Below are 25,824 nucleotides of genomic sequence, written 5' to 3' on the forward strand. Positions count from 1 at the left end.
GATGATGTTGAAAATTTTCACTAAATATTTAGTTTGGCCCAAGACTTAGTCCAGTTTTTAATTTTGGCCTCTGTGAATTTGAGTTCGACACCTCTGGTTTTATGTGTTTTTTTTGCATTTGCATTTATCTTTTGTAGGAAGACATTGACGAAGGAAAAGAAACCGGATAAAAATGGGGATAAAAAGACAGCGGTAATGATGTAGTGACCCCCTCCCCTGATTTATTTATTATTTTTATCAACAAAACCATAGAAATTAGTCTGAAAAATGATATATACTGTATGTGCATGCAACCGAAAAAGTTCATTCAATAAATACGAGTTAGAAAACGTCTTTACAGTCTCTCCAGTATCTTTTAATTTCAATGAATCCAATTTTGACAAACGCGACCAACAAAGTCATTCAAAAATCATATCAGCAACATTCCCCAGTTACAAAAACACATCGTAGGAAGCACACATGATTTCAGCAGAGTCCTGTAGAAAAAGGCATTGTTCGTTTTGTTGACGTTTTAATGGCTCATGTCTGTGGCCCAAAAAACAACACAAGTTCCACGCTGAAAATACCAGAGACGTCGTCCAATAGGCTGCGCTCACGAGTCGTCACGTTTCACAATCGAAAAATGTTCATCGCTACGGCAACAGTCCCAAATCCTCGTCGTTCTGGAATCTGAAATGTTAAAAACGCTACGGTGGAAATTTCCGTTTAAAGTTGCGTTGTGTAACTTATTCCTTTGTCTGGAATGTTCCACAGTATGGCATTAAACATTTCCATCTTCACGGAGACCAAACCGGAACAAGTTACAGGTCAGATCTGCGGAAAGGCGAGCCGCTCTCAGTCAGAATGCCTGTTTTTTATGATATTTTCGAGCTATAAAACCACCTGTGATTGAATAAATGTAAAGTAGAGCTGTTTAAAGTCATACTGTGGAACGTTCCAGGCACAGCGATGACGTATCCATAGCAACAAGCAAGTGACAGACCCAGAAAAGTTACACAATGCACCTTTAAGTGTCAGATTACAGATTTGCTGACCTGGATTGCGGTTCATATCTTTGCAATGACTCGGCCGATTTGCGTGAAACCAAAAACTGGCACAAAGTTCACGGTGTTCTCTGTCAGTGTAAATAAACAAAGCGGAATCGTTTTATCGCAAACGTTTTAGAAAGCGGTGCCAGTATTCAAACCCAAAGACGTGATTGTCGTCAGCTGAGAGGAGATCATCATCAAGATTAAAGGTCCTATATTACACAAAATTGACTCTTGTGAGCTTTAATCTATGTTATAATGTTGTTAAATCATCTAAAAACAGACCTGGAGTTTGTGTTTTGTTTCATTCATGTTTGAGTAATAATTAATTATTCATCTGTCTTTATCTCCAAACCTCAAAACGCTCAGTTCGATCTTGTGGCGTCAACTTTTGTTCAGTGGAGATCGGTAAAGTCTTCCAGATCTGAAATCATCAATCCAAATGATTCCAGTGAAGGTGCATGGAGTTTAAAAACACAGTGGAGCTCTCTTTATATCATCACATTACATCACAAGTTGGAAAAGTGTTTTCTGTTTGAGAGAAGAACTCTTAAATATGCAGGTTTTGTGTTAAACATGTGTGAATGAAACCAACAAAAAAAAAAAAAAAAAAAAAACACAACTCCAGGTCTGTTTGTGATGAAGAAACATTAAAACAGATCAGAAAATTGTGTAATATGGGCCCAAGTTTGTGGAGAACATACACTACCGGTCAAAAGTTTCAGAACATCCTAATTTTTCCAGTTATTTATTGCAATTCAAGTCGTGCAAGTCCAATGAACATTTTGAAATAGTACAAAGGTAAAAACTGAACAGACAGAGGTTAAAAAAAAGATAAAAGATACAAAACACAAGTCCAAAACTACCTCAGGAAAAAGATGATAAAGCTTGAAAACATGGAGTGTCCAGCACAGTCTCCAGCAGGGAAGCCTTAAAAGGTCTTTAAATTATGTTGCCCAAGTCTTATTTTTTCACAAATGTCTTAAATTTCATTAGCCTGTTTTTTTTTTGTCGACTCAACCGAGCTGCAGTGCGAAGTGTTAAATGAACGTCTAATTTGGAGTCTGCGCAAACAATACTTTAGTTTCTGGCGCAGCAGTAATTGGATGGATGGATCATGGGGAAGTGAAGGTTTAATCCACGGTGGCTCTAAGATTCTAGTGTCTTTAGATTCTTAGATTCTAGATATAGTCCAGTTGTTGTTTGGTCATTATTAGAATTGGATCTGGTGTTTTTCGCCCGCATAATGGGTGCGATTTTGGTTTTAATTTTCATTTAAGTGGTCTTAAAAAGGTCTTTAAAAAGTCTTAAATTTGGGGTAGTCAAACCTGGGGATATCCTGTCCAGACTTAAACCCCATCGAGCTGGTTTGGGATGAACTGGACCGAAAAGTGAAAGTCAAGAAACCTACAAGTGCCACACATTTACGAGAACTTCTGCAACAGACTTGGGAAGAACTTTCTGAAGAATATTTGATTTCTGTCGTAAAAAGAACGAGCCACGAGTGTGTTCAGCTGTTAAATCTGCCAAAGGTGGACACTTTCATGAATCAAAAGTTTAGAATAAGTTTTGGTAAACAGTAAAAAAAACAAAAAACGGTGGTGTTCCAAAACTTTTGACGGTACATTTTCATATTTTCTCCATAAACGCTGAATTTCCCATCGACTCTGAAATCATGGCGTCAAAATCTTCGTGAACACAGCCTATTTTTAGTGTAGTGACTTACCCCTTTCAACAGCTTTCGACACAATTTCAGAAAATACACTTAAAAACAAAATGGATTCTACAGGAGACAGGAGCATTCAAAAAGATGCGGGTAGAAGAATCGTTTTAAAGAAATAGTCTTTCTTTCTTCAGCAACAGTTCTTGTCCGTTTTCGTCCTTTTTCAAATTCAAACTCCTTTTACGCAATTGAATCCCGTCGTCAAATTTTAGGTCAGGTGATGAAAAAAAATCCAAAACTTGTACTTTTTTGTTTATTTTCCATTTCGCGAATACTCGTCGCTTGAGTTTAGAGTTGTTTTTCGAACATACAAAGTCCATGAAGATGAGATCGAAACCAAAATTTTGTTAAAAAATATCGTGAGTGCCTGCAAACATAAATAAATTACAAATCAGACTCATAGTTAGGTTTCATATCATTATATTCAAGGGCAGATTTTAACATAATTTTCTTTATTTTTTTCCCCCATAAAATTCCCAAAATGTGTATCATAATAATCTGATTTGTCTTTGCCAAACAATCTCTTTCCATGGCATATAAAAAAACAATTTCATCAATAATTTATTAGTTAAAAATCACAATGCATTTGATTAACTGTAGCTAGAGATAGACCGATATATCAAACCGATATTTGTCCTGTTTAAGAGTAAAGGAAATCGACCTTCAATCTCCAGCACGGGCCGATATTCTGTTTTGGTCGATTTGCTGCCTAAAAATACTCAAAAAGTTAATTTTAACACGTAAATACGAAGAAATAACTGCACGAAATGAGACGCACAGCTCTCTTAAAGGTTCGTGATTTTAAAAAAAAGTGCTGTGGGTGAGTTTGTAGTGGATTTAATTAACATAATTTGAGCAAAATAGTCAAAATCTGCCTCATACCGGCCCAAAATATCGGCAGATTTTAGCGGCCATTGGTTGATTTAGATTCAATTTGTATCGGTAATAGAAAAAATAAAAACATATCAGTCGATCTCTAGTCGTAGCCCGACTAAACCAATCATTCTCGACAATATTTACAAACTTGTACTCAATCAAACATCGTGCTAACCTGCAGACTCATCGAACTCATGTCTTAAAGCGAGAGGTGCATGTGGCTATATACAAAAAAAAAAAAAAAAAAAACCTGAAAGAGCAGTGGAGACAGAAAGAGAAAGAGGAGTAGAAGTAGTAGTAGTAGTAGTTCCGCTCTGCCACCAGCAGGGCGGCAGTGGCGGGGAGGGGCGGGGGGGGTTGGGGCGACGGAGAGCTCTCACTGTCCGTTGGGAGCGCTGGGGGCGGGGCTCGTTCCGTCTACGTTTGGCGGCTGCACGTTGTCGGCGAGATTGTGCGCGTGCTCCAGAAACAGGTCTTTAAGTACGCTCAGTTCTTTGCTCAGGAGTTTGATTTTGGCCTCCAGGCGCTCGTTCTCCTCCTTGAGTTCGTTGACTCTCTGTTGGGTGTCCATGGCCTTCTGCTTGCTCCTCATCCGGCTCTTCTTCACGGCCAGGTTGTTCCTCTCCCTCCTCTGGCGGTACTCCTCGCTGTCCTTGTCCGCATGGGCCTTCTTCATCTTGCTCGGGGCCAAAGCTTTTCCTCCTGGCGCTGACGGATTGGCAGGGACCAGTTGGGGCACCTGTGGTAAAGACAAGAAGAAGAAGAGAAGAAGAGTCAGGAGGTGTGAGTAGGGGTGTCAGGGTGCCCACTCTTTTTCACTAACATTGCAAAACTTTTCCATGACTTTTTCACAACCTAAAGTGAATTTTCCATGATTAAGGTGTAAAATTGAGCATAATTTTAGGGCTAAATATGAAACGTAGCGATGGGCAAATGAGTCGGAGCTCCAGAGCACGTCTCGTTCTTTCTGAAACAAATGGCTCCGAAGCACTGCCTCGGAGCTCGTCTCGCAGCAGCCGCTCACGTGACCGAACTGTGGAAGTGTGGGTCCCTCCCCCTACTGCTTCGCTCGGCGTGTCAATCGCTTCAGCGTATCGAAGCGTTTCATTGGCCCGGCGAATGTTCCGCTCTGTGATTGGTTCAGAGCTTCAGAGAGTTCAGCGCACTTCCGTGGTTTGACGAGCGCAAAAACTGCTACAGTATAAAAGATGCACCAATATTTCTTAAAAACGTTGGGTAGTGAGGAGTATTGTGTGACGTTAGTGGTGATTTTGGCGACTTTCGGCATTTGTTTCATTTTCGACGGCATCTACAAGTGGAAAAAAGCGATCCATGGTTTGGGATCACTTTGATCCAATTCCACCTCACAAGGCAACACCTATTTTCACCTCTTTACATATTATTTTAAATCATCATTATTGTTGTTGTTAGGTACGGTGTTTGCTCTGCACTAGGGATGGGCATTCGATGAAATTCTTAATCGATCGTCGGAAGAATTAACAATCGATTATCGATTAATCATTAACGTTTTTATATTAAAATGATAATCATTATTATTACTATCTGCACTACTAATCTGCATAAATAAATTCAACTTTACGACATATAAACCATAACCACTCTAGCGCCACATCAGCCCGTTTGACATTATAATGACATTAATTCAGTTTAGCGCAACTCTCACAGAAACGAAACATAAAATTGCTAATTTGCATAAATCTTTATTATTATTATAAAATTATCGATTAATTGATTAATCATGCCCATCCCTACTCTGCACACAAGTATTGTCTTACACTAACGATACTTCATCACGCTCAGACACCTGTGTGCCAATGGTCAGCGGTCAGTGTTTCTCCGAGGCCTCAGACACGTCGATCCATTTGAGACGATATTGCGACTAAGGCGTCAATGCTTCACGAGGCTCCACTCGCCCATCACTAATGAAATGTTAACCCTTTCCACTCACCTTATGATTTGGTGTTATTTTATTATTTTTTAACATTCAAAATACTGTCAGTGCATTTATTGTCGTCTCTTTTAAACAAAAGGCGCATACTGTACGTTCGGAAATAATCATAATAGCCGAATGCAAACTTAACAGAACGCCAGGATCTCCATGACCGTGGTATGTCAAAACATCGAAAAACCAGTTGGTCACATTTTTATGCAGTGCTTTTCCACCTTCAAGACACTTAAAGCGCTTTACAACAAGGATCCACTCACTGATTTTGTTCGCTCGTGTCTCATTCACTGTCGCCCTGAACGCCGAAAGTTGGTGCCAGTGAAAAGCTTCAAGCACCACGAACCTTTTCCATCATTTACAGACAAAACCACCAGCCATATTCCACCGAGTCGCGTCCTTTAGCCTGAAAGAAGCTAAACGAGCTGAGCTGCATGAGAAGTGCTGTTTATGCAAATTAGTCACGCGTTTAAGTTTCGTTTCTGTAAAATGTAAACACACGTGCGCAAAACTGCATTAAACACATTATTATCTCAAACGGGCTGATGTGGCTCTAGAGTCGTTATGTTTTATATACTGTAAAGTTTATTTATGCAGAAGATTTTAATGAATAATCTGCTGCAGTGTCACATGTACAATAGTGTTTGGAAATGTTGGGTTTGATCTGCAGTGGATTGTGGGATTAAACCTCAGAGCTCCTCACGCTGGTGCTGGAACATGGATCTATTAAAATAAGGAACATCCTGAGTTTCTTCTGCTAAATGAGCTCATGGTTCTGGTTCTGGTCTGGATAACAGAGTTAATACAAAGATGAGCTTGTGTTGAGTTGTTTTATTTATGAATGAAAAGAAGGAAATATGTATTATTTCTTTTATTTTACAGTTAAATTATTATTTATGTAATTAGGGTTTTTTGTCATCTTAAATGTTCCTATATGAACTGTCGACCTCTTACACTTCAATAAAAAAAAAAGACCTTGTGGAATTTAGCAGATTTGTTTTTGCAGTTTTCAGTTTTAGGGGGTTATTTTTTCTTGAACAGATAGAGATATATATCGTATATTGAGATATAGCAAAATATATCGAGATATATTTTTTGATCCATATGGCCCAGCCCTACACTCACTCATTCACACGCACATTCATACGCCAGTGTATTAAGAGGCGGGGGGTGAGGTGGGTTAAGTGTCTTGCCCGACCCATGGGCCAGTGGATCCGCTCAACCAAAGATGTTTTTATGAGTTACAGTTGTGGAATTACCTCTACATACGTACTGTATCTCTGCGTATAACTGCAGCTCGTGTCCAACCAGGAAGTCAAATTATAAATAAAAGAAAAACTTACCAAAAATCTTGCCTAGTTTTTCTATTTAAGCGAAAAGTGTAGTCTAACCTCGGTACTGAAAATCACATACTAATCGATACCAAAACTAGTATCGAAACTAGATTTTGATACTAAAAATGTCACATTCACAGGACAGAAATGAACCTTTCCTGAATAGTTTTAGAATGATCTTGAGCTTTGTAAGAGCACATCGACTAGTATACGCCCACGGACCACTATGAAACCGACCTGGACACAGATATAAGACCACATGGGAATATAAAAGAAAGTACGATTATATAATGTTGAAAATCAAATTAATCGTCTTAAGAAAGAGTTATCATCACTGTAGTATCGGAATCAATACAGAGAATGAACTTTATTCCTTAGAGTTGAAATTGAGTTTGAAATTTTATTATTGCAAGAACATTACTAGTGGGTTGGTGCGATTAAAAAGGTCATCGTGATAACTATTTAGCGATGGTCTGATATGGATTTTTTTGAGCTGATACACATATCTGATTATAATATAGCACATTTATAAAAACCCACAGGAAGGCACATAAACTTATCTGAAGTTCAAATTAAGACCACAAGTTAAATTAAAAAAAAAATATTTGAACGGTTATTTATCTAGGATGTAAAATTTTTTTTTTTTCTTACAGTTTGTGCAAGCCTTTTTTTTTTTTTTTGCCTTTCTCTCTCCTCTTAATGCTAATTTTATGATGACCATTTCTGTGTTGATTTATTTGTATTAGGGATGGGCATTCAATTAAATTTTCTTAATCGATCATTGGGAGACTTAACGATCGATTATCGATTAATCATTAACGTTTTTATATTAAAATTTGCATTATTATTATTACTATCTGCATAAATAAATTCAACTTTACGACATATAAACTATAAACACTATAGAGCCACATCAGCCTGTTTGAGATTATAATGTGTTTAATTCAGCTAAGCACAAGTCTCACAGAAACGAAACTTAAAACCGCATGGCTACTGTATTTTCTGCACTATTAGGAGCTCTGGATTATAAGACGCACTGTCATTAAATGGTCTATTTTTGAACTTTTTTCACAAATAAACCGCACTGGACTTTAAACGAAACACAACAGTTGGATGGGTCAGTGGGACTTTGTTTGTGGCGTTCACGGTGACTCTGGGCTTTGTTCAGTTGTGGCGTGTAGGGAGGTGCTGTCTGGGACCACTGGATTGTCGGCGTGTTCGCAGTGACTCAGTTGTTCAGTCGTGTCTAGAAGTGGCACATTGCACTCGCTTTTTCGGTTCGTTCCTCCGTTCCATTCCTCGTCGGCGTGGAGTGATGAGTGTGTCTGTGTGTTTTTCGCCGTGCGGTCGCTGTCTGCTCCGTGTGTGTTTGCGTGCGCTGCGGGTGGTGCGGATTTGTAGTTTACTGAAGTCGTGCTGGGACACCCGAGTGGATTCGTGTATAGGGCGCTCTGGATTGCGGGGTGCACGGTTGTTTTTTGATGGGGTTGGAGGCTTAAGAGCGCGTCTAACAGCCTGGAAAATACGGTAATTTGCATAAACGAAGTGAAGAAAAAAAAAGCTCTTGTGCGCTGATGCGGTTCAACTTCTGTCAGACTAAAGGACACGATTCAGTGGAATACAGGTTAGTGTGACCATATTTCCGTTTGTCAAACCAGGACACTGTACGGGGGGTGGGAGGAGGGGCCTCATCTTTGACATTGAGCTACTCTCACTTGGCAAAGCTTTTTCATGTTTTCAGTGTCCTGGTGCTTTGAGGTCCCGGGCACTGCCACTGGACACCGAAACATATGTGCTGCTTTACACACTGTGAACATGGCCTCACACTTGTACAAGAAATTCCACGCTTTCCGTCCCAGTCGTGACAAGTCATCGTTAAATGCGCATTTGTGCTTCGGCACGTTGCAGACTGACCGACTGTTTGTGTCTCGCTCCTTCTGAGTGCAGAGAGCTACGAGAGCCGCTCAATTTAATGTCCCCAATGAAACGAAATGAAAACCCGGACATCTGTAACACTTTATTAAAAAAAAAAAAAAAACAGGACGTGAAAAACGGACATGTCCGGGGAAAATCGGGACGTTTGGTCACCCAGCAACCTACATTCGGTTTGTCGATTAAAAATGAACGTAATCGAGGAAATTCTAAATGAACAATTAACAATTAATCGTCTAATCATGCCCATCCCTAATTTGTTTTGTGATTTTAATGTATTTCTTGTTCTGTAAATCACTTTCAATTACTTTGTGTACGAACTGTGCTGTACAAATAATCTCTTGTATCCATTTTTCCTCACGAGCGCCTGAAAAAAAACCACACACTCGTTCCTCAGTTTATTACAAACATCGTACCGACGCAAGATCCTACCTGTACTACTGACAATATGCAAATTTCAAAACAGCTGGTCCCCATGGAAACGTTATTGCTTCGCCTGGAATGTTTTACAGTACGGCATTAAATTTAAGTCGCAATTTACTGCCAGTCAGAGGGTCAAGAGAGGCAACGCTGCTCATATTAAGTGTTATTTTAAGCAGTAAATTAAAAACCACACAAGATTAATGCACAAAAAATGATTAATATGAATGCTATGCTAAAAAGACACCCACAGCAACATATTTTAGCATTTTTCCCTCAGTGAAAATGCTCGTCATTCATCGTCTGCTTATAAAAGGCACAACAGTGTAAGATACCAAGAATGTGCCTGTTCCGTCTAGTTTTATCATGACTCATTCTTTAAGGATTCGCGCGCTTGGTCCGATGCCAAAAGTGCGTTTGTTGTGTCAATGCGGAGCCCTCCTTCGTGCCCTTCACTTAAAAAGGTGCGTTGTGTAACTTTCATCCGTCAAAAAGGTTTTAGAAGACACCGCTCCCAAAAAAGAAAAACAACTTTTGTTACAAGTACATTTTTATCTAGTATTTGCTTGATTGGACACTGGTTAGATACTAAAACTGCATTTCCTTGTACTGTACTTGTAAAAAACTGCAATTACAATAAAACTGAATCTGAAATCTCTCTGTTACAACAAAAACATGCACTTTAAAAAGGGTACATATTGCGTTATAATGTTGTTTCCTCATCATAAACACACTCCGAGTTGTGTTTTGTTTCATTCACACATGTTTAAATCAACAAACAAACCCTGCATATTTAAGCCGAGTGCTTCTCTACAATGGAAAACACTGTTTCACCACATGACATCACAAGGTGGAACAGAACATTTCGCAGTTTGCAGATGTAGACAGACTAATAATAATGGTTTACTCAAACATGTGTGAAAGAAACAAAACACAAGTCCAGAACTCCATGTTTATGATGAGGTAACAACATAGTAACACGGCGATAAAGCAGACATGAGTCACTTTTGTGTACTGTATTTTTCGGACTATAAGGTGCACTTAAAATCTTTTCATTTTCTCAAAAATCGACAGTGCGCCTTATGTATTAATTCTGGTTGTGTTTACTGACCTCGAACTGATTTTATGTGGTACATGGCGCTCAGAAATCTGTCAAAATGTTTTAGTACGACTTTTGGTAAACTACGAAGCCGCACCGCTTGATGGATTGTCGGAGCAGTTCGATGAGGTTCATTTAGTCTTCCGATAATTTATGTTATTAGGTTCTTTTTTTCAGACCAAGAGTTTGTTTTCATACCTGACAGTTTCGACTGCTCACGACCGCTCTTCCTCAGAGTCACGTGATGTTGCTGTGATGTGTCCGGTCAGCTGATTTAAACAGGTTTTGGCTCTGTCTTTCTACCAGTGGAGGCAGGACGACAGCGCCATCTGCAGTCCGACTTCCTCAGGACAGTATCCCAGGTGTGTGAGAGTAAAAAAGCCCCCTCCTCCCGGTTTATAGCAATATCACATGACCACTCTGAGGAAGACCACTAGTGAGCAGTCGAAACTGTCAGGTATGAAAACAAACTCTTGGTCTGAAAAAAGAACCTAATAACATGGATTTTCGGAGCATTATGGGTCCCGTAGCCAGGAGCCTCGCGGAGTAAAGGGCGAAGTATAGTTCTGCATCGACTCAATGCACACTGCCGTCGTTGTCACAGAGAGAAAACACACAGTCCACTGAGTCGTGTCTTTTAGTCCGACAAAAGTTGACTGCATCAGCGCACAAGGAGCACTTGTTTTGTCATCGCTTACAGTTTATGCAAATGAGCCATGTGGTGTTAAGTTTAGTTTCTGTAAAACGTAAACAAATGTGCGCAAAGCTGCATCAAACACTTCATTACTCAATGTATATCTGAGTCGTCCTCGTAGGAAATAAAAAACAAATGATCCGCCCACATTCACATTCATAATCCACATTCACCAAGACAGGGAGGAAACGCTGGGAAAATTACGCCACGATCTGCCAATGGATCGTGGACGCCTGAGCTAAAGGATCAGTCTCAAGTGTCGTCCGCTTGTTTCACTTAATGTACCTTATAACCTGGTGCACCTTATGTGTGAAAATAGATGAGAGAATTCAACATACAACAACACTGATATTGCGTCTTATAATCCGGTGCACCTTATAGTCTGAAAAATACGGTAATATAGGACCTTTAATTAAACAATACAAATTTTAGCGGCGCCTCTGTTTTAAATATTATTGTCCTCTAGAGTGCTGTGATGTGATCTGAAACGCAGACCCGGGCCCGCTGCGCTGTACCTGTTGTAGGGAGGAAGCGTGGGGCTGGCTCTGTATCACGCTCACTCCGTTGTGGTCAGAAGAGGAGTGTTTTGGCTGCTGCTGCTGCCGGCTCATTGGGCTGTGCTGACTTCAGGAGAGATCTCGGACCAAAGACCTGCTCTGGTGCTGAGAAGACGAGGACTCACAGTGCACTGGTCCTCTGTCACGCCTGGACAGAGAAAGACAAACAATATACGGTTAAAAAGCAGAAACAAAACAGAACAATACAGAAATTCAGTGTCAAGATTATCATAGCTAAAATAACAATTAACGATCATATCACGATAATTATTAAAGGTGCATTGTGTAACTTTTCTGGTGGAGGTTCTGTTGCTTGCTTGTTTCTGTAGATATGTCATTGCTCTGCGCCTGAAATGTTCCACAGTATGGCATTAAACAGTTCTATTTTACATTTATTCAATTACAGGTGGTTTTATAGCTCAAAAATCCCTAGGGTCGCCTCTCCACAGATCTGACCTGTAACTTGGTCTGGTTTGGTCTCCATAAAGATAGAAAGGTTTAATACCATTTCATTTCCACAGAAAATTAGTTAGACAGTTGTTATATTGTTGTACTTTGTTAGTGAAAGTGAAAACAACAATGATCTAGAAGAAAAGAAGTCGCTTTTTTTCTGCACATTCTGGTGATTTGTGGTGATTATCTTTGTTGGAGAGTCTCACAATTTTGCAAAATGTCCCAAGAACAATTACTGCCTTTTTTTTAAATCACGCCGACCCCTAATGACTACGTTACAACATGAGGATAAATCGTCAGTGGTTAAATTTTTATATCATGCTTTTCCACCTTCGAGAAACTCAAAGCGCTTTACATCAAGAAACCACTCACCCATTTACACACACTTTCATACACCAGTGTACACAGACACACACTTTTCATCAAATTCCTCTGATCTGGCCAAGATTTTAAAACTTATAACAGGTTATTCGTCTTGTTTTCAGATTTATTGTATACTTTCTAGTTCTGAGACGGCTTGATTCTAGTCTAGAGGTAGTTTATTTTAACATAACAGATAACATGGACAGATTATTTCACTACTTTTAAGTCATTTTCTGATAGATTTAAGTGTTCATACCTTAAATTTCAGCCAAGCAGTGCAGGGGGCGAGATGGGTGAAGTGTTTTGCCCAAGGACACTAAGACAGCATTCATCTGTAGGAGCTGGAATCGCTCCGCCGACTTTCGGATCAGTGGACAAACGCTCTACCAACTGAGCTACTGTTTGACTTCCTTTTCAAGAAACTCAAACTGAGGTAAGAGAGCTCCTTCAGGTTGCTTCATTAATGTCCATTTTATCCACTTTTCTGTTCATCTTTTAGTGATTTCATCTTTAAAACTACAGTGACAACGATGCTGTCCACTTCTATGGACCAGTGGACTCACTTGGTCATTGCATCCAACAGATCAGTGTGTGGATGCAAAACAACTTTCTCCAGCTAAACTCTGACAAGACTGAAGTCATAGTGTTTGGTCCACAGAAACAAAGGGACAGTGTCAGCAGTCACCTCCAGTCTCTCTCTCTAAAACCTTCAAATCAGGCAAGAAATCTAGGGGTAATAATGGACTCAGACTTGAACTTTAACAGCCACATCAAATCAATAACATCTGCAGCCTTTTACCATCTAAAAAACATAGCAAAAATCAAAGGTTTACTGTCTAAATCAGACTTGGAGAAACTTATCCATGCGTTTGTCTCCAGTAGGTTAGATACTGTAATGTTCTGCTCACTGGTCTCTCCAAACGAGCTGTGAGACGCTGCAGAACATCCAGAATCCAGAACTGCAGCTCGGGTCCTTACTCGAACTAGGAAGTACGAGCACATAAGTCCTGTGCTCAGGTCTCTGCACTGGCTCCTGTGCCTCAGAGACTTTAAAGCAGCTCTGCTTGTACAAGTCTCTCCATGGCCGAGCACCAAAGTCCATCTGTGACATGTTAGTGTCATATGAACCATCTCACACTCTGAGGAGCTCAGGGACCGGCCTCCTGCTGGTGCCCAGAGTCACGACTAAACAAGGGGAGTCAGCGTTTCAGGTTCATGCAGCTAAAACCTGGAACAGTCTTCCTGAACATGTGAGACAGACTCTTCTGTGACGCTGTTTAAATCCAGGCTCAAAACATTTCTGTTTAACTGTGCATTTAACTGAAAGGTTTTCATTCCGCACTCTTCTCTCCAATTTATGTCTCTCTTTTTTAATTTTAATCTTCATGATTATTTATGTTTTGATTTGTTTTTATTATGATTTTAATGTATTTCTTATTCTGTAAAGCACTTTGAATTACTTTGTGTACGAATTGTGCTATACAAATAAACTTGCCTTGCCTTTTAGACCTATTTCAGCCCTAGATTAGACCAGTGGCAGGTTTAGAAGCCGGTACTCTGATAGACAACATTTTTCTTTGGTGCTGCTTGGTGTGAAAAGTTTGAGAGCCACTGTTGGAATGTAAAAATGTCACACAATCAGATGGGGCAAAAATACAGCCTTCCTTATTGGTCATCTGAGGCTCTTGAACTTCCTATTCAGCATCTTTTAACAAGTCATTTTGCCTGCCCAGTTTCCATTAAATGTTATAGGCCTTTAGAAAGTCTAGAATGGAACTCAGCAAATTAAAACGGTAAATTATGGTTCAGGTTTAGACAGGCCAAAAATCACTAGAAGCTTCATTATTTTGAGGCAGAGCTACAGCTGCCCCGGGGCGGCTCAGGAATACAATAAGTGTAAGAACTAGAGCTGGAATCACAGGGTCCCTCACATTTGATACGACACACGATGCAGGGTTCATGGCAATACATACTTTTGTCTAAACTAGGGATGGGCATGATTAGTCGATTAATCGATAATTGATCATTAAGAGTTTCATCGATTACATTAATTTTAATCTACAAACCGAATGCAGGTTGCTGTGCGTAGCGTCACCAAATGTGTCTCTCTGCATTCAGAAGGAGCGAGCAAACACAAACATTCGGTCAGTCTGCAACGTGCCGAAGCACAAATGCGTATTTAACGATGACTTGTACAAGAAATTCACCACTTTTCCGTTGCGTTCGGGACAATGTGTGAGTCCATGTGCACAGTGTATAAAGCCGCACATATGTTTCTGTGTCCAGTGGGAAAAAGCTTTACCAGGTGAGAGTCGCTCAATGTCGATGACGAGTCCCCACCTCCTCCCCCCGTACGGTGTCCTGGTTTTGACAAATGTAAATCTGGTCACACTAACCTGTATTCCACTGAGTCATGTCTTTTAATCTGACAGAAGTTGAACCGCATCAGCGACACAAGAGCTGTAGTTTTATCTTCGCTGAGTTTATGCAAATTAGCGATGCGGTTTTAAGTTTCGTTTCTGTGAGAGTTGCGCAAAACTGAATTAAACACATTATAATGTCAAACGGATTGATGTGGCTCTAGAGTCGTTATGATTTATATGTTGTAAAGTGGAATTTATTTATGCAGATTAGTAGTGCAGATAGTAATAATAATGATGATCATTTTAATATAAAAACGTTAATGATTAATCGATAATCGATCGTTAATTCTTCCGACGATCGATTAAGAAAATTTCATAGAATGCCCATCCCTAGTCTAAACAAACAACCTTTCAGCAACATCTCAAATTAATTTAGTTAGATACAAAAAAATACCCTTGGCCGTGTATATAGAGAGATAACGATAATAATTATAATTATAATTAGGGGTGTAACTGTACGTGTATTCTGAACGGTAGATGTATTGTACGTTCGGTTCGGTGCAGGGCTGTGTATGAGCGAATTCACACAATTCACCTTTCGCCTGCAGCAGATCTGCACTTACTGCAGACAATATGGACAAGTTGTGTTTTTCTGGCCAAAAATTAAAAGTATAACTTGATGCTAGAATTGTTAGTGCTGCGCTTTACTTTTTGAAAAGTTTTGTTTACTTTTACAAGGATTTTTTAAAATAGTATTTCAAACATTTGTTGCTTATTTGAGAATATTTTATTTAACTTATTAGTATTACCAAGCAGCACTTTGTATTTATTTTATATTCCTGTTTGTATAATGTTAAAACAAATTGTTGGTTTAATAAACACACAAATAAACAACAAGCAAATGGAAATGGTTTTGCATTTTGTTCCCACACTGTACCAAAAATGAACCCAACCGTGACCTCAAAACTGAAGTACATGATGACACATGACCGTGATTTCTGTGTACCATTACATTCCTAATAATTATTATATTTAGTATCACGATATATAAATTTCAAACTTGATTTCGATACCAAGGCAAAGATTCTATATTCAAAACTAACTCCGATACCACAATGAGAACAAAAACACTCTTTATTTAGGCAAAAGAATGTGATTTCCAACATTAAATTATACTTATGTTACATTAAATCGTACTTTCTTTTATATTCCCATGTGGTCTTATATCTGTGTAATCCCTCAGTGGTCCAGGTAGGTTTCATAGTGATCCAAGGGTGTATCTATGTGCTATACTATACAGTATCACAGCCATGATTTAGCCATTATTATTATTACTGTAACTGTATCGAACTGATTTGAAATATATCGTACTGAATCTTACTGCATCGTATCGTAACAACTTCTTAATGATACTCAGCCCTATTTACAACCCTACACTCTTGAAAGGACATGAGTAAAGAAGATTTGAACTGTGCCAAACTGCGCCTCTGCGACCTCCTTCACTCAAAAAGACCATAAAGTTTATTACAGAGCTCCATGTAAAAGTATAGAGTACGTGTGCTGCGTTTCCTTGTGGTTACAATAAATGTAACTGTTCCTGAAGGATGAGATTCCTTCTGCTCATGTGAACCAGCCTTCCCCAAACGAACGGGGCACCGAGCCAACACCAGCCGCAGCCGGATCTGTTACACTGACTCAACAGAGCACAGGTAGAACAAGCAAACGGCTCACTGTGGAACTTCTCGCTTTGTCGCCACTGAGATGTTACTGATGTGTCTCGGACGTTCCAAAGTATGGCGTTAAACTTTGAGACAAGCAGATGACGCTACAGGGCAAAGTTATGAGTTAACAAAGCACAGGTAGAACAAGCAAACTGCCAACAGAGAGAAGTTTTAAAGGTGCACTGTGTAAGTTTTCTGTTTGTTTCCATGGTGATGTTACTGCCACGTCTTGAAAATTCCACCATAGAGAGGCTCTCGTCTTGTGTGTCAGTATCTAGTACTACTTTTACTCCTGTACCACTGACACTTGGCTCTACTGCGTATGTCTCCTGCAAAAAAACGACCTCTGTCCTGCTGTATGTAGTGAAATATTCAGCCGAAAACTGTAATCGAGCAGCAGAAAGAAAGTTTGGAGTGAGCGAGAAACTTGTGAGGGACTGGTGGAAAGCGGGGATGGAGAACACAGCTTCACGGGAACCAGGAGGTTGCACCATGTAACTTCCCTGGAAGTCATTAAATGAATCGACAAAGCCTGGACGTCAATGACAATCGAAACCATCCTGTCGGGATTCAGAAAGGCCGGAATAATTCTAACTGGAACTGATGCTGAGTCTGATGACAGCGACGCAGAAGAGTAAGCAGCGCTGTGTTTACCTCATGGATCTACGGTTTATCTCCAGATGTTACTCAGAAGTGACACAGAGAATGAAGAGTTCAATGGATTAAGTGATTTGGAGTGAGATGGAGAGTTTGGTAAACTTGTTCTGTTCTGTTGTTTATGCTATAATTATCTGAAGAACTGTTCATATGTGACGTTAACAGTCTGTTGTTCTGTTCTGCTGTTTTTACTGTAACTTGCCTTTCAAGATGAAATGTTGGTTCCTGGTCTTTGATTTTACAAAATACATTTCCCCAAAAAGTGCGACTTATATATGTTTTTTTCTTCTTCATTGCACATTTTTTGGCTGATGCGATTTATACTCTGGAGCGACTTGTAATGAAAATACGGTAACCAGACCTTTATAACACATTTGTAGAAGCATAAAGAGAAAGGCAAATCTCTTATCTCTCTATGTATATATAGCAAAATAGAGCTGAACGACTTTAGTTAAGTCGATTAATAATTTTATTTAGATTATACAGATTTATATGGAACAACAGGAGTCAGTAGAAGTTTGATTTACCTGAAGATTTGTGGGGTTTTTTTTGGTCTTTCTATGTAAAAATGCAGAGATTAATTTGTCTATATAATACACACATTGTTTCCTAGTACTTTTTTCTGTATAAATTGTTGTTTTTGTATGAATTTTGGGTCACATACCGAGATACGTAACAGTTTTGAGAGCTTTTGCCACGTCCCCTTTTTAGTATAACAAAAAAGATCCATATTCACTGTAACAACGTCTGACTAAGCAGGATTTATAAGTCTTCATGTAGCTTTTATATCATTACCACAGAGCCATTTACCCAGGCTTCTTTAGAGAAAAAAGCTCTTATCTCGAGAGACTTCCTGGTACAATAAAGATGATATCGAAACATATTACAAATGCTTCTAGGGCGTCGATATTTGTATGGATACTTTACAATGACATCACGATGAGGGCAAGTCTGTGCAATTAATCAAATTTAAATTGTGATTTCGATTTGTGTGCTGAACGATCTCCAAACTCATATAACAGAGCTGAAACGAGCTTATTTTGGGATAGTTTTAATATAAATAAGTGTATTTATTTTATTTTTTAAGAGTGTAAAGATTATAGAACAGCAGGATATATAGTTTATTTTGGATACAATTATGTTTTCTATGCCTTCAAAGTATAGTTTATTCATTTTATGTTTTATACATCGCAAAACTGCTCTAAGGTACAGATTTGTAGCCTATAGTTATTTTCAAATTTGTAAGTTTTGCATAAATTCTCAATAACAGTGTTGAGAAATGCTGAATCAACACATTGTGTAAGTAAACAATAATCGTTTCAATAATCGTGATTCAATATTGACCAAAATAAACATGATAATGATTTTTTTTAGGGGTGTGCAAAAATATCGGAATATCGATATATCATATCGGTTAATGTGATGATACAGTATCGATATCGTGGGCTACTGTATCGATATATCAACAAGAGTATTTTTAGGTGTGTTTTACTAAATTATTTTGTTACAGAGCTACAGTTTTGTGACTTGTGGAGTGAAAGGAAACTCATTTATGCGACACATTTGATATTTTTACTGTTTTGATGATTAAAATGTTTGTGTTTCATATGAACTTTGCACAAGAAGTGGTTTAAAAAAGACTTTGTATCACAGCCACGATTTAGCCTTTATTTTTTATTGAACCGTATCGAATCAATTTGAAATATATAATATCGAATCGAAAGCGCACTGTATCGAGATATGTATCGTATCGGCAACTTCTTAATGATACCCAGCCCTAATTTTTTTCCATAATCGAGCAGCTCTAGTTGGGGGTGTTGCGCCTGTATGTTTATGACAGAATGTTCAGAAGTTACCGTGGTGACACAATGCACATATAAACACACACAGCCAAAAAGTTTAAAAAATAGTCTGAAAACTCAAGAAAAAATACAAAACGGATTTAAACAACGCATTTTCAGGAGCCTGTCAATACGATTCTAGCTTTGTCAGTCGTTTCTGGTCAGTCGGATTGTGTTAAAACAAACAAACCAACCAAAAAAAAAAGATTAAAGTCCAATTAAAGTAACAGAGCTTCAGACAGAGCAGTGCCTACAATTGGCACACACCCCCCCAGGAAACATTGGAGAATTCAGCTGAAAAGTATAAATTCATTCGTATTTTGATGGATTATTGGGCAAATGTGACTTTACTGTGATGTTATGTTGATACAACTTAAGCCTTTACACACACATCTTGTAAAAAAAAACAACATAAAATTAAACAATCATTTCATTTTGACCTGGCAACGAATTCAAAGTGTAATCTAAAGCAGTTACTCTCACACGCCCAGTGCCACACAAGATAATATTTGACTTTCCGTGTGCAACCGGATAGAAACTAAACCTGTCATAAACATCCCAAACTCCTAAGAGCTGAAGAAAACAACCAATGCATTACACCAAAAACTTTTCTAATTAACAATATCTTTAAAAACACAACCTGCAACAAGTTTAAAGCGGAATGAAAGTTTAAAGCGTAATGACACACTTTAGTTTGTGTCTATAATGAGTCATAGAAATACAATTATAGTAGATTACCGTGGCCTAATTAACATCAAAACAAGTTAGGGTTGTAACAAAAACATTTTACGAGTGAGAGGAGTTTGTTTGAAAATTAGGCCATAATAACTTATTATATTAAGTTATACTGTAATAAATAGGGATGTAACAATGACTGAAATATCGTGATAATATCGTGGACCATCACAATATATCAAATTACGAAGTCTCTTTGGCTACGTTCAGACTGCAGGGCTTAATGCTCAATTCAAATTTTTTTGTGAAATCCGATGTTTTTGCGAGGTCGTTCACATTTCCAATTAAATGTGACTTGTATGTGACTCCAGTGTGAACAGTAAACAGCCCAAAAATGTCCTGCATGTGCACTGGAGACACGATGACGTCAACCGCAGTGAGCGTGATCTGTGTTTACGGAAGTTGTCCAAACATGGACGCGAGCATTGAGCACCTGGAGATTTTAAAGTTCCTCTCGTACCGGAGCCAGAACATGAACAACTTACTTGTTTTAAGGAGGAGATTGAGAAGGAGAAGGACGAGGTTTTTGGCCGTGGTGTTTTGTGGGGCAGTGGCAGCGACGTCCATTGAAAGGAACGTGTGGATGTGGAGACGTAGTCAAGAGTGGTGAGTGGTGATGTGTTTCGCTTCAGTGACACAGAGTTCATCAACAATTTTCGTCTACTTCAGCGCAGAATAGTGACGTTTGTGTCTTGTTGATAACGTGTAGGTCAGATGAATGCACTTTGGCCATTCAGACTGAAGTCGCATGTCAAAAGATCAGATATGTATCGGTTTTAGGAGCACATATCCAAGTGTCCTGGGTCACATTTGAAAAAATCAGATCTGTGTCGTTCAGACTGTCATTAAAAGATCAGATACAGGTCACATAGGGGCCAAAAAATCTGATTTGGGTCACTTCAGGCTGCAGTCTGAACATAGCCTAAGTTTAAATTAAGAGTTATGGTGCAGCGATAGCAAAAAAAAAAAAAAAAAAAAGACAAAACTACATAGACCATGATCCTTTGCTCCATTTCAGTGCAGACTACAAGAAGAAATAACAGTTCTAAGCACTTTTAAGTCTTAGTTCTTGGGATTAAGTCTTGTCAAGGCTTTTTATGAGGAACAAGTAGCATATTAACCTCCACAAATACCGTAAAAAATATTGTACCGTGAGATGTATATCGTGAAAATAACGTACAGAGAGATTTGGATATTGTTACATCCCTAATCGTGAACCTTCCCACCATATCGTGAGCTTTCCCATGATATCACCATAAATATCCTACTGTGACACTTGTATATCGTTACAACCCTTGTAATAAACATACTAGTCTGTTAATTATAAAACAGTACGCCAGACTATTGTAAACTGATGTTAGTAGGTGAAGCGTGAAGTTCCAGCCTGCCTCAAATAAACTGTAAATTCACCAGTTTCCTCATATTGTCAATAACAATAAATAACAACAAAGGGCCAGTAAGTACTGCGCTGTTTTCTTCCTTCTTCAGTTCAAAACAACAAAATTTCCCCAGTAGTTGAAAGGAAAAGTACTGTCATAAATACTGCCTCCACAGAATCTTGTTCCATCTATCACGTATTCAACAATAAGTCAATCTAGTAATGTAATTTAAGTACCGTGACTGGCCTAATTTAAACCCGGACTCTATTAGGACTAAATTAACAGTTAATTAAAGGTCTTAAATTATGGAAAAATTTACTCTTGTGAGCTTTAAGTCATGTTCTAATGTTGTTACTTCATCAAAAACAGACCTGGAGTTGTGTTTTGTTTCATTCACACACGCCTGAGTAACACTTTACTATCAATCTGTCTACATCTCCAAAGCTCAAAATGCTCGGTTCCACCTTGTGATGTCATGTAACAAGTTAACAGCGACCTGTATTACCACATGACATCGCAAGGTGGAAAAACGTGTTTTCTGTTTGAGAAAGAGCTCCACCTAAATATTCAGGTTTTGTGAATGAAATAAAACACAACTCCAGGTTTGTTTTTGATGAGGTAACAACAAAATAACTAGGGCTGGGTATCATTAATAAGTTGCCGATATGATACATATCTCGATACAATGCCCTTTCGGTTCGATACGATATATTTCAATAAAAAATAATAATGACTATATCGTGGATGTGACACTAAAAGTCTTTGTTAAACCACTTCTTGTGCAAAGTTCATATGAAACGCAAACATTTTAATCATCAAAACAATGAAAATGTCCAGTTTCCTTCCACTAAACAAACAACAAAACTGTAGCTGTAACAAAATAATTTAGTAGAATACACCAAAAAAATACTCTTGGCGATATATCGATATAGCAGCCCACGATATTGATACTGTATCATCACATTAAACGATCCGATATATCAATATTATGATATTTTTGCACACCCCTAAAAATAACGTAATACAGGCCCGTTAAAACCACGGAGAAGGTGGCTCTAAATATCGATACACACACAGGACGACAAAAACAACTAGAAAAGCACTCAGAGAGTTTGGTCAATAATTAACCGAGATATTGAGAAACAAAATTTTTGGCCCCATTTACCACAATGTTAACTAAAATTTCAAAGTGATCCAGAATCCAGGATTTCTTCCGGATCACCCCCAAAATGAAATCAGTTCTTCCTTTTCACATTTCCAACAAATCCTGAAAATTTCATCAAAATCGGTCCATAACTTTTTGAGTTATGTTGCTAACAGACAAACAAACAAAACAGACAAACGCCGGCAAAAACATAACCTCCTTGGCGGAGGTAATAACAGATCTGTCTCTAAATAAGTTAAATACTCAAACAGGCGACAGTAGCTCAGTTCGAATCCCGCTCTCGACATAAACATTATTGGTTGAGTGGTCAAATCCAATGACCTACATCAGGGGTCTCCAAACGGTAGCTCTCCACCCCTCCGTACTGTCCTGAATACGTACAATTTTATTAATTAAACGCCTATTACCATTGCATATGTATTATTTTGATGCCCAACTTTGTAGACTAATAAATGGATAGTGGTTCATGTTCTATTTAAGCTTCATCATGGCTTTTAAATACACTCCATTTCTTGTGACAGCCAAAACTAGAAGCTCTCTGGCATTTTCTTTTTGTAAACGTAGCTCACCGGAGGAATAAGGTTGGAGATCCCTGACCTACAGGTTGGCTGATGTGATTCCAGCTCCAACAGATGAAAGCTGACGTTGTGTCCTTGGGCAAGACACTTAAATCGCTTCGCCCTCAGTGTCTGTGTACACTGGTGTATGAATGTGTGAGTGTGAGTGAGTGGTTCCTTGTTGTAAAGCATTTTGAGTGCCTTGAAGGTGGAAAAAAGCTGTATAAAAAGGTGATCATTGACCAAAAAGCACAAAAATAACACTTAGAGATGTAACAAGAACCGAAATATCGTGATATCGTATCGTCAAAGTTCTCACAATAACATCGTGGACCCTCACATCATATCGAATTAGAAGATTCTTTGCCCAAATCTCAAGTTATGGTGCAGCAATAGCTAAAAAAAAAAAAGAGGGAACTACATAGACCATGATCCTTTGCTCCATTTCAGTGCAGACTACAAGAAGAAATAACAGTTTTAAGCATTTTTAAGTCTTAGTTCAGGGGTGTCCTTTTTTCATCAAGGGCCACATATCTAAATGGAGACGAAGCAGAGGGCTGATCGAGGGCCGTAGACTGGTGCTCAACATACTGAATAATTTAAATATGTGCATGTTTAACACGTTAGAATGAGCCATCAGTCCTTTATTAATGCCACGATCCTTAAAAATCACACACTAAAATAATAAATATTCGCTTTTTTAAGGTAGATTTTCAAAAAAACTTGCAATAAAAAGTTAAGTTTCCATTGATGCAAGATAATCTGGGCCAATACTCCTGGAAGCCTTAGGGCCAAGAAAAATTTGTCGGAGGCCCGCATTTGGCCCACGGGCCGTAGTTTGGACATGCCTGACATAGACCATGATCCTTTGCTCCATTTCAGTGCAGACTACATGAAGAAATAACAGTTTTAAGCATTTTTAAGTCTTAGTTTTTTTTAATTAAATCTTGTCAAGGCATTTTTAGAGAAAAAGTCGCATATTAACAGTTTTGTTTGCAGCCTCCACAAAATATCGTAATAAATATCATACCGTGAGCAGCGTTGGGAAGGTGACTTTTAAAATGTTTTCCCCTACAGATTACAGATTACACGCCCCAAAATGTAGTTTGTAACATAATCCATTAAATTACTTAATGTGAGTAATGTAATCTGAATACTTTGGATTACTTGATTTGCTGTAGAGAAGCAAAGACGAGGAAATCTTCACATAAGATGTTTTGTCTGATAAAAGAAAATAAAAAGCACAGACTTTACTGAACCAAATTAAAAATATTATTGATAGAAAAGAAGGAAGAGGTCCACGCGGCATAGTTTTGCCCTGTTAAAGCCTGTTTTAGCCCTGGTTTAGCCCTGGTTTAGACCTGGTTTTAGACGTGGTTTAGACGTGGTTTAGACCTGGTTTAGACCTGGTTTAGAACTGGTTTAGAACTGGTTTTAGACGTGGTTTAGACCTGGTTTAGACCTGGTTTAGACCAGGTTTAGACCAGGTTTTAGTCTTGGTTTAGTTCTGGTTTAGTCCTGGTTTAGTCCTGGTTTAGACCTGGTTTTAGACCTGGTTTAGATGTGGTTTAGTCCTGGTTTAGACCTGGGTTCAGTCCTGGTTTAGACCTGGTTTAGTGTCCGGCAATGAGTGGAATAAAAAAAAAAAAAAAAAGGGATTTAGCCCAAAATGTGAAAACAGGAAAATACCGCTGTGTAATCCATTTATTTATAACTGTAATCCAATTACCACTCACTGAAACAGTAACTGTAACTGAATACAGTTACTCATAATTTGTACTCTGATTACGTAACTCTGATTACATGTAATCTGTTACTCTCCAACACTGACCGTGAGATGTATATTGTGAAAATATCGAACCGAGAGATTTGGATATCGTTACATCGCTTATCGTGAGATTTCCCACGATATCGCAATAAATATCGTACGAAAGGTTCAAATCGTATCGTGAGATTTGGATATCGTTACACGTTTAATAACACCAGATACAGCCCAGGCACCACAGTTCGATAAATATAATCTATAATAAACCACAACAGCTTTCTAATAACCAATAAAACATCAACAACAACATCTTTGACACATCTGCAGTGCATCTCTGCTGATTCTCCCTGACCTCAATCCATCCATCACCGGCTGCCTGCGCGTAAAAAAAAAACAAAACCTCTCCTCCTCCACGCGTCTCCTCATCTCCACGTTAATTGGCTTCTGTATTAACACTGTACGGCCAATTAGCAGCTCGCGTTCGGATTGGTCGGCTCGTTTCCAGGCGGCAGTCAGCTGAGGCAGGAGCGGAGGAGGAGGAGGAAGAAGAAGAAGAGGACGACGAAGGAGGAGGAGGAGGCGCAAGCTTCGTGCATGTTACCCGGAGTTGCATCATCGCAGCCAGGCTTTCTTTGTGCTTATGGCAGGGGGGGAACTCCGGAGTCATGCGGGACTAAGCAAAAATCACACTTTCTACGGTGACTTTTGAACGACTGACCCCAATAAATCAAGCGATCGACCCCCGAAACCCGTGTTGACGTGTGCGTAAAAGTGCGTAAACATTCGATTTCCGGGCACTTGTTTAACTTTTGATCCGCCTCACAGTCCCCCACACGCGATTTAACAATTCTAATCACTGTATAACCCCTTTAAAAGCTTTAAGAGTTGAGCACAATCACATTTAGACCCCACAAAAGCGACGTTTCCACTTTATTTTCCCTGTAAACTAGAGCTTCGAGCCGGGCACCTAGCCAGATCACTAGCATCTAGCGCTAACCTACCCAAAAAGCTGATTTCTCTCCCGTTTTCTGGCTCCGATTTGACTTTAAAAGCGGTTTACCTTTACCAAGCGATGAATGCGTCAACCGTCCGCCAACGTGGTGAAGTTATTGCAGAAAGTTTTTAGATTAAATCCGTCTGTAGCAGCTCGGAGATGTTTTTGTTTGGAACATGGCAAGGAATGGATTGCGAAATCTCTC

At 38.9% G+C, this 25,824-nt stretch overlaps 1 protein-coding gene across 2 annotated transcripts; it reads right to left on the bottom strand.

The window, feature by feature from the left end:
• Positions 1-333: 333 nt before the first annotated feature.
• cebpg (CCAAT enhancer binding protein gamma) lies at positions 334-25,824 on the bottom strand. Of its 2 annotated transcripts, none has more exons than XM_020924543.2 (3): positions 25,686-25,824; positions 11,585-11,774; positions 334-4,366 (listed from the first exon to the last, which is right to left on the bottom strand). In XM_020924543.2, exons 2-3 carry the CDS (start codon positions 11,678-11,680, stop codon positions 4,004-4,006), a joined length of 459 nt encoding a protein of 152 aa, XP_020780202.2. In that variant the 5' UTR covers positions 11,681-11,774; positions 25,686-25,824; the 3' UTR covers positions 334-4,003. The 2 variants fall into 2 exon arrangements, with proteins under 2 accessions (XP_020780202.2, XP_055010906.1); XM_055154931.1 differs by lacking the exon at positions 25,686-25,824 and adding an exon at positions 12,699-13,121.

The sequence above is a fragment of the Boleophthalmus pectinirostris genome, unplaced genomic scaffold (genome assembly GCF_026225935.1).
Source record: "Boleophthalmus pectinirostris isolate CB_2022bp ecotype Guang Dong unplaced genomic scaffold, ASM2622593v1 HiC_scaffold_19, whole genome shotgun sequence".
NCBI classification, from domain to species: domain Eukaryota; kingdom Metazoa; phylum Chordata; class Actinopteri; order Gobiiformes; family Gobiidae; genus Boleophthalmus; species Boleophthalmus pectinirostris.

What these genes read in the sequence shown, in the direction of transcription:
- cebpg (XM_020924543.2), bottom strand. Translation starts at nt 11,680, where the DNA reads ATGAGCCGGCAGCAGCAGCAGCCAAAACACTCCTCTTCTGACCACAAC. An exon ending in ACGCTTCCTCCCTACAACAG is followed by an intron (nt 4,367 to 11,584) that starts GTACAGCGCAGC and finishes TCTTTACCACAG; the next exon opens with GTGCCCCAACTGGTCCCTGC.